The sequence below is a fragment of the Camelus bactrianus genome, chromosome 18, assembly GCF_048773025.1.
Source record: "Camelus bactrianus isolate YW-2024 breed Bactrian camel chromosome 18, ASM4877302v1, whole genome shotgun sequence".
Classification (NCBI taxonomy): Eukaryota; Metazoa; Chordata; class Mammalia; order Artiodactyla; family Camelidae; genus Camelus; species Camelus bactrianus.
In genome coordinates this window covers 25,372,547-25,380,028 of record NC_133556.1, presented here as the reverse complement: position 1 = coordinate 25,380,028, position 7,482 = coordinate 25,372,547, and the positions used below count along the sequence as shown (strand labels likewise).

Sequence of the window (7,482 nt, the reverse complement as noted above, 5' to 3'; positions counted from 1 at the left end):
GTCTTCATCTGTGAAATCAACAGAGGCTGAGCGCCCACTGTGTTCCCGGCTGCTGGCCTGGTTTATGAGAAAAAGTGAAAAAATGCCCAGAATGAAGAGGTAGACCGGCTGGTGGCCGCCTCTCTGGGTCCCGCAGCATTTGCTGCTGTTAGGAGGCAGGAAGCACACCTGTGGGACACAGGCCCCGCCCCACCGAGCTCTGCAGCCCCGGGCTGGCCCTGGGGGAGCAGGGTGGGAGGGGCTGGCTGCCCAGGCCCCAGGTGATGCGGATCCGGAAGCAGGAAGTAGTCTGTGCTCCCAGGACCCAGGACCGGTCTGGCTGGGGGAGCCCAGAGGCAGGTCTGGGGATGGGGCTACCGGGAAAGGGTAAGGGGAGGGGGCTGCCCTGGCCAGGGTCGGGGTCAGGAAAGGAAGACGGGCAGGGGTAGGGGCTGGGGCCCAGAGAGGTGGTGTGGGCGGGCAGGGCCAGGGCTGGACTGTGGAGGCCGGATGTGGCAGCCCCAGAGGAGCCCAGGGTTCTGAGATGGCCCTCTGGGGGGCTGGAGCAGGTGGCACCCAGGACCTTCCTGCTGAGATGGCCTTGTCGACGGAGGACCTGAAGCAGGAGCTGAATGCTACAGTCCAGCAAGTGCTGGGGAAACTAAGGAGTGGCCAGCTGTTCCAGTCCAAGTGGGACACCGCTGCGTTCCTCATCTTCCTCATCTTTCTCGGTGAGTGTGGCTCAGCCTCTCGCCCTCCCACCTCGTCTGCCTCCCAGGCCGAGGGCCATATCTGGACACCCGTCCCGCCCCCAGGAATCGTGCTGCTCCTGCTGCTGCTCGTCTGCTTCCACTGCTGCTGCCCTGACTGCTGCCAGCACCACTCCCCCAGGTCCCAGAAGGTGAGCCCCGGGCACCAAGGGCAGCATGGACCTGCGCTGGGGTGGGTGCTGGGCTTACTGTGGAGAGGGGTTGGAGCGGACTGAGGAGTGAAGCCACTCGCCCTCTCTGTGCCTCTCTTGCAGAAAAACTCCCGGGGATTTGATAACTTGGCCCTGGAACCTTAGCGCAGAGTCCCTGCCCCCTGCTCTGGTCCCCCGGGAAGGAGAAACAACGCCTTGTTCATTTGCAGCCTGAGTGTGGAGCATGTTCCGACCCTCCCATCGGGGTGGGCAGTGCAGGCCCTCACTGCTTCATCTAGATGCCCCTTGGGTCCCTCAACAGCCCGCAGCTGGCATGACTGTCACCAGGAGGCCTCAGGTGATGTGCTGGAGCCACCCAGCAACTGCCTGTGTGGCCATCCCACTGGGCTCCTCTGCACCGGGAGGCCAGGGGCTCAGTCACTGAATCCTGAGCCCGGCTCCTGGCCATCAGGGACCCCCTGGCCAGGCCCCCATTCAGACAGACAGACAGACAGACAGGCTCCAGGCAATGTCGGATGATCTTTATTTCTCAGAGCCCCTTCTAGAGCAGACATGGTCAAGGGCACGACAGCTCACGGGGGGCGGCCCCTGTCCTCCTTCCCTCCCAACTCACAGCTCAGAGCCACCACCCTCGCCATCCTGGGGAAGCTTGGCAGGCAGCTAAGAGGGGAGGAAGGAGAGCTCTGGGCCTGGCCCCACCCTGAGTCCAAAGGTTCTGGCCTTGTAGGGAGGGCAGGTCTTGGAACGGGGCCCTGCCTTTCTGACTTCCCCCATCCAAAACAAAAAAGCAAGGTAGTGTCCCTCCCAGTGGGCCCAGTGTTCAATCCCATCTGTGCAGATGTGACAGGCAGGACAGGGTGAAGAGAGAAATAAACAGCCCGCTGGAAACAAATAGTGTGCAGCGCTGGCTGGCACTCTGGGCGGGGAGAGGGGGTTGGAGGAGGACGGGGATCCTCAGGCAGGGGCCATTCCCAGGGTTACAGGCTGTTGGGTGCTCTGCTCAGAAAGGCCTGTAGCTCCAGTAGCTGGAGAACACGGAGATCTAGACGGGGAGGGAGATGGGAGACATGGTGAGGGGTGGTGCTGGGGGTCTGGCCCCTGCTGCACCTTCTGTGACTCAGGAGAGAGTTCAAGGTCATCCAAGGGCCATGTCCAGGAGATGATACCGTTGCCTAGCAACACCATGTCTGGGGTGTGCGGAGAGCACAACAGACCTTAAGATTTGGGGGTGCTCTGGAGGTGTGACAGGAGCCCTTGGAATCCCCCCCAAATGGGCTAAACAACCTGCTGTTTGGCTAGCCTAACCTGAGTGACACCCCTCCTCCTCCCATGTGCCCACCTTATCCTTGAGCTGCTGGCACAGCTGCAGGGAGACGGTGAAGAAGACGAGGGCATCATTGAGCCACGGGATCACACACTCCACCTTGTGCACGTGACTCACCTCCAGACGCTGTGTACCCCACTCACTGGGGGAAGATGGGAGGGTCCCTGAGGGCGGCTGGGCCAGTCCGGACTCCATCCCCCGAAGTGCAGGGGGAGCTCCAGGGACCCCTCCCAGGCAGCCTACTTACAACATGGCCCCGGGGCTGTGGAGCACTGCGCCTCCAGATGGGCGGAAGTTCTAGGTAGAAGAGCATCAAACCAAGTCAGGCCCCAGGCTGCAGGGTGGGCTGGGGCGGGGGCGGGGGCAGGGGCTGGGGAAGGGGCAGGGGCAGGGCCTGCAGGGTGGGCTGAGGCTAGGGCTGGGGCAGGCTGCGACAGAGCGGGCAGGTGGGGCGGGGTGCTCACCTTGCTGGAATTGGGCTGCAGAGCATGCAGCTGATACACGGTGAGACAGAGCTTGTTGAGGTTGATGTAGACGTTGACCAGCAGGTCGGAGGGCAGGGCCGGGGCGAACATCCTCTGTAGGCAGCAGGGGGCGGGCAAGCAGGTGGGATAAGGTCCGGGCAGTCACCACCCCTCCAACAACCACATGGGGGAATCTCAGCCCCCATCCCATGGACTGGGGCTTCTAGACTCTCCCCAGGTGCCCCAGGTATCTTCCTGCACCACTGGGCTTGGGCATCACTGACCCAGATCAGGGGTGACATATCTGGGGGATGCAGGATGGAAGCCAAGGACCCTATCCCAGAAAACTGTGCACAGACATAGAACTCTGTCAACAGTTTGGGGCTTCCAGGCCCCTCTGGCACCCGTGTCCCTCCCAGGGGCAAGCTGGGTCCCTCTGTGGGGACCCCTTCTCCTGGAGCAGTGGCTGGTCTGAGGCACTGACCGTGAGGCCGCTGGCAGCGATCTCAGGCAGGGTGAGGGTGGCTGGGGTGGTGAGCCGGTTTCGGGCTCTAGTCAGCTGCAGCATCACAGCGTCCATCAGCTGGGGAAAGGGGACTTGTCACAGTGGCTGTGAAGGCAGCGGAGCCTAGTCCTGATTCCAACCTCTTCCCCACTCCCCAGCCCCCACATCAGAGAGCGACAAAGTTACCGCAGCTCCCAGCTTCTTCCCTGGGGGTCTCAGGGCCTGAATAAGCAGGAGGCTCGTTAAAGATTCAGGTAATTGGGCTCTAGCTGGGGGTGGGGGGCAGGACATCTGCACTGCTGACCACCCATTTGGAAGGTCCTACTGCATGGGATCCTGGGTGCTGATCCAATGGGGAATGGAAAGATCCCGGAAGTTAGTCCCAGGGGCATGAGGGCTTTGTGGATGGGGGTACAGGCAATGAAGGAACTTAGAAGAAAAAAATCTAATTCAGCTTGGGTGCAAGCAGCCAGGGAAGGCTTCCTGGAGGAAGCACTGGGACTCTGATTTGGACCCTTAAGGTGGGCAGCAGCACCGTTTTCACAGGTGAGGAAACTGAGGCTCCAAAGGGCTAAGGTCACACAGCTAGGAACAGTGGAGCCATCTGGAACTCAGCCCTTCCTTCTGCCATGGAGCAAAGCTCTTGCTCAAATTCAGAGCCCTAGTTTCCACTGCTTCCAGCTGTTCATCCAGCTGTTGCTGTGGTGCTGGGGTCACCTGGCTCCCAGGAAAGGCAGAATTACTGGGTGGAGGTGCAGGGGCTGCACCTTACACCCCACAAGGCAGTCATAGTTCTGAGAGGGATCTTAGTCCATCTGATTCCAAGTGTTCATATGTGGACCCAGAGGTCCAGAGAGGGTAAGGTGAATCACCTGAGGACACACAGCAAGTCAGGGGCAGAGCTAAGAAATGAACCCAGGGCATCTGGGCTCACCTTGTCCCTCCACACCATATAAATTTACTTTGTTAATAACAAAGGTTTTCTGTTGTCCATACTAACACCTGCAGCTACTGTTGACTGAGCACTTACTAGGGGCCACTTTACCTGCGTTGTCACAATTGGTAGTCACTATAGCTTGTTCCCCTTTTACAGGTGAGGCTACTGAGGCAAAGAGTGGCTAACTAAGTGACTTGAGGTTGCACAGCTCATTGTGGAGGCCCTGGGATCATATCTGAGGTCTGACTCTGGAGTCTGGACTGTGAGCCATTCGACTGGCTGGATGGATGTGGGTACACTGAGAGCTGAGGGGTCAACCATCAGCTCCACCTGAGAATGTAGGGGCAGAGCTCTCCAGGGGCCTGGTCAGGGAACCTGGCTCTCCTGTCCCTCGGGGCAGCTCACCTTGAGGACCTCTGCTCCCGTCCGGAACTGGTAGCTCTCATCCCGGTTGGTGAGGAGGTAAATGGCTTGGCTCACGTGGTTCCTGGCATCCTGGATCTGAAAACAGCACCCAATGGGTGGTCAGAGGGCTGGGCCTCGGCAGGGAGAGGTGCTGCCTTCAGAGCAAAGGCCTTGAGGTGGAAAAAGCTGGTTGCCAGTGAGAGGGAGGGGGCAGAGGCCAGGCACAGTCACATAGGAGCTGCTAGAGAGCATAGACTTGGTCCCCAAGAGCCATGAGAAGCCCCTGGAGGCTCTCAGCAGGGAGTGATTTGTTCAGGGTGTCCTACACAGAGGACAGGCTAGGCTTTGGAGATCAGGCACTGCCCACCCCAGCTGCCCTGCTGGAAAAAACACCCTCCCAGGCTTGCTATGGCTGCCAGTCCCCACAGCGGTCTGCCCCTGCCTGCCCTTGTGGCCTGAGCCCTGGACAATGAAGGGCCAGGTCACCTGCTGCAGCTTCCACTGCTTGTCCTCCCGGAAGGCGAAGTGCAGCAGCTGGTTGTTACGGGGCGTCTTCAGGTTCACGTCCTGCTGGGCAAGAGCGGGATAAGCTGGCCAGAGGGACGCCCTCCTGCTTTTGGCCACTCTGAGCCCTTGAGCCAGGCGCAGAAACCAGGTGTGCGCCGCAGCTCAGGCCTCAGCCACTTCCTGGGGCAGAGGGTCTCAACACTTTGGCCAACTGAAGGGTGAACAGGGAGGTCAGGAAACAGGAACCCAGGCCCAAGAGGAACCACAAAGAAATGAAAGGGAAAAAAGAAAGGGGAAGGTGGCCTTGGCTGGGAGGAGGTGTGTGGTTGTGCGCAAATAGGGAACATTTGTACATGCCAAGGGACAAACCGCCCACCCGAGGAGGAGAAGGAACTTCCTCCATGCCTTGGCATCTGGCACAGGGTCAGGTGCAGACAGAACTCAGATGTTGGCTGATTCCACTTTGATCTGGGGCCAGCCTAATCCCTGGGCCCAGACTCCAGGTAGGGTTGTCTGCAGAGCATCTGCCCCTTCCTGCACCTCTCACTGAAGCCACACACCAAATCCCATGAGCAAGTTAGGGGGGGTCATTGTCATTTTAACAAATAAGGAAACTGAAGCCCACAGAGATTAAGGATCTTGCCCAGAGTCACGCAGCAAGCTGGTGGCAGAGCTGAGATAAGCAGGAGGACCCCCATGCTCTTCCCCACAGGCTCCTGTGACAGCATGAGAAGGGGAGAGGGGCCGGGGAACTCACCGCCTGGCTCAGTGCATCCCCTTGTAGAGTCAGCACGCCCTTCACCTGGTCTGTACTGCAATATGTGTGGGTCAGAGCAGGGCCTGCGGCTGCCCCCTCCTACTACCAACCCTCCCACCAGGCTGCCCCTGGCTGTCACAGGATGGTCCAGCCTGTCCCACTGCACACCCTCTGGACATCAGAGCTGAAGTCAGTCTGCAGGGCAGGGCTTTGGCCGTGCCACTTGACCTAGAGGGTATCTCAGGTGATTCCCTTCGCAAAGAGCCCATCCTCCCATTTCCACCCAGCCGGGGCTCACCCACAGCTGCCCAGGATGAAGTTCTCCTGCTTGGTGGGCCCCTCGGTGCCTGAACCTGGCAGAGTGAAGCGGAGAGAGGCCTCCTGGGGGACAGAGAGGAGTGGGGTAAAGTTCACCCACACCAGCCCAGCGCTTCTTCCAGAAGCCCCACTCCCAGGGCCCCTCCCCCACAGCCTGAGTTTCAGGTCCTACCTGAGCTGATACTTGGCTCCTTCCACATTCCCTGGGAGCCTACTGTGTGCCCAACATGGGATATAGAGCCGAGAGATACCCTCCTAGCTTGGTTAAGGTGCTTGGATGTGGGAAGCAAAGTCAGAAATGACAGTAGTCATGGCAACCCACAATTCTGGCCTTACCAGGCATTGCCTGGACATTTTGGGTGACTTGACGGGCTATCTTATCTTCACGACAGCCCTGAGGCTAGTACTGATATCTCCTTTTTGCAAAGTGGAGACCCAGAGAAATGGAGTACTTGGCTGAGGTCGAAATGCTGAGTCCTTCAGATCTGAGGCTAAATGTCACAGTTCCAAAGGAAGCCTTCCCCGACCCCGGGCTCAACCCAAGCCCACCGCGCTCATAAAGCTGCTTGTAGAATTGGGTAATTATCTGCTGGTGCCCCCGGCTAGATTCTAAGTCCACAGAGGGCTGGGCCTGGTCTAAACACAACGCATTGCGTTCACAGCCGGCGCTCGGGCGGCAGGCACGGGAGGCCGGGGCAGGAGCCACGCTGGGGGAGGATGGGGAGGGTGGGGGCCCTCAGAGGCCCGACAGACGCGTTACCTTGAGGATGTCCTGCAGCTGCCTCAGCACGGCGTGCACCTCGTCGTGCAACAGCCAGCGGAACTCCTCCTCCTGCGGGGACAGCCTCGCTGTCAGCTGTCCCGGCCCGCCGACCCCCACCCTGCCCCGCCCACGGGCCTCACCAGCACCGCCCGCTCCGCCGTCGTCGCTGCCATCACGGTCGCCATCGCCGCCACTCGCTGCCCAGCGACGGTCGTCACCTGCCCGCCGTCCGCTCGCCACTCGGTCCGCAGGCGGAGCCCGGGCCCACCCCCCGCCGCCGATTGGCTGCGCCGGAGCCCGCCCCACCCCCAGCCCGCGACGCCGCGAGCGCCCTGGAACCCGCCGGCACCGGCCGGCCGGAGCAGCAGCGTCCTGCGCCGCTTCCAAGGCTGCTCTCTAAGCTGGAGCGCTGTGGCCGCTCGTCCCGCCCCTTTCCTGCTCTTATAGGGCGCCGTGCTCCGCTTGCACTCATCGATTGGTCGGCAGGATGGCTTGCTCTCGCCGCGTCCGGCGATTGGTGGACGGGGCAGCTTGCTTCCGCCGGGACTCGCCACCAGCCCGCTAATTCCGCTGGTCCGGGAGGGGCCACCAGACAGTCTGG

The 7,482-nt window shown here is 60.7% G+C and overlaps 2 protein-coding genes across 6 annotated transcripts; one reads left to right on the top strand and one right to left on the bottom strand.

Annotated features, from left to right (window-relative positions):
* The first annotated feature begins 200 nt into the window (after positions 1-200).
* SMIM22 (small integral membrane protein 22) lies at positions 201-1,793 on the top strand. 3 transcript variants are annotated; one of them, XM_010949779.3, is made up of 4 exons: positions 201-335; positions 549-710; positions 795-880; positions 1,004-1,793. In XM_010949779.3, the coding sequence occupies exons 2-4, from the start codon at positions 575-577 to the stop codon at positions 1,043-1,045; spliced, it is 264 nt and encodes an 87-aa protein (XP_010948081.1). In that variant the 5' UTR covers positions 201-335; positions 549-574; the 3' UTR covers positions 1,046-1,793. The 3 variants fall into 3 exon arrangements, with proteins under 3 accessions (XP_010948081.1, XP_045368651.2, XP_045368652.2); XM_045512695.2 differs by having other exon boundaries at positions 228-339; positions 1,004-1,109; XM_045512696.2 differs by having other exon boundaries at positions 236-366; positions 1,004-1,109.
* Positions 1,402-7,260, bottom strand: ROGDI (rogdi atypical leucine zipper). Of its 3 annotated transcripts, XM_074346359.1 has the most exons (11): positions 7,022-7,246; positions 6,879-6,950; positions 6,099-6,181; positions 5,801-5,855; positions 5,023-5,103; positions 4,537-4,632; positions 3,174-3,272; positions 2,690-2,803; positions 2,473-2,522; positions 2,241-2,367; positions 1,402-1,943 (listed from the first exon to the last, which is right to left on the bottom strand). In XM_074346359.1, the coding sequence occupies exons 1-11, from the start codon at positions 7,064-7,066 to the stop codon at positions 1,902-1,904; spliced, it is 864 nt and encodes a 287-aa protein (XP_074202460.1). In that variant the 5' UTR covers positions 7,067-7,246; the 3' UTR covers positions 1,402-1,901. The 3 variants fall into 3 exon arrangements, with proteins under 3 accessions (XP_074202460.1, XP_074202462.1, XP_074202461.1); XM_074346361.1 differs by lacking the exon at positions 3,174-3,272 and having other exon boundaries at positions 7,022-7,260; XM_074346360.1 differs by lacking the exon at positions 5,023-5,103 and having other exon boundaries at positions 7,022-7,257.
* Between the last annotated feature and the right edge of the window lie 222 nt (positions 7,261-7,482).

What these genes read in the sequence shown, in the direction of transcription:
- ROGDI (XM_074346359.1), bottom strand. Translation starts at nt 7,066, where the DNA reads ATGGCGACCGTGATGGCAGCGACGACGGCGGAGCGGGCGGTGCTG. An exon ending in CGGCGGAGCGGGCGGTGCTG is followed by an intron (nt 6,951 to 7,021) that starts GTGAGGCCCGTG and finishes CTGTCCCCGCAG; the next exon opens with GAGGAGGAGTTCCGCTGGCT. An exon ending in TGCAGCCCAATTCCAGCAAG is followed by an intron (nt 2,523 to 2,689) that starts GTGAGCACCCCG and finishes TCTTCTACCTAG; the next exon opens with AACTTCCGCCCATCTGGAGG.
- SMIM22 (XM_045512696.2), top strand. Translation starts at nt 264, where the DNA reads ATGCGGATCCGGAAGCAGGAAGTAGTCTGTGCTCCCAGGACCCAGGAC. An exon ending in CATCTTCCTCATCTTTCTCG is followed by an intron (nt 711 to 794) that starts GTGAGTGTGGCT and finishes TCCCGCCCCCAG; the next exon opens with GAATCGTGCTGCTCCTGCTG. An exon ending in ACTCCCCCAGGTCCCAGAAG is followed by an intron (nt 881 to 1,003) that starts GTGAGCCCCGGG and finishes CCTCTCTTGCAG; the next exon opens with AAAAACTCCCGGGGATTTGA.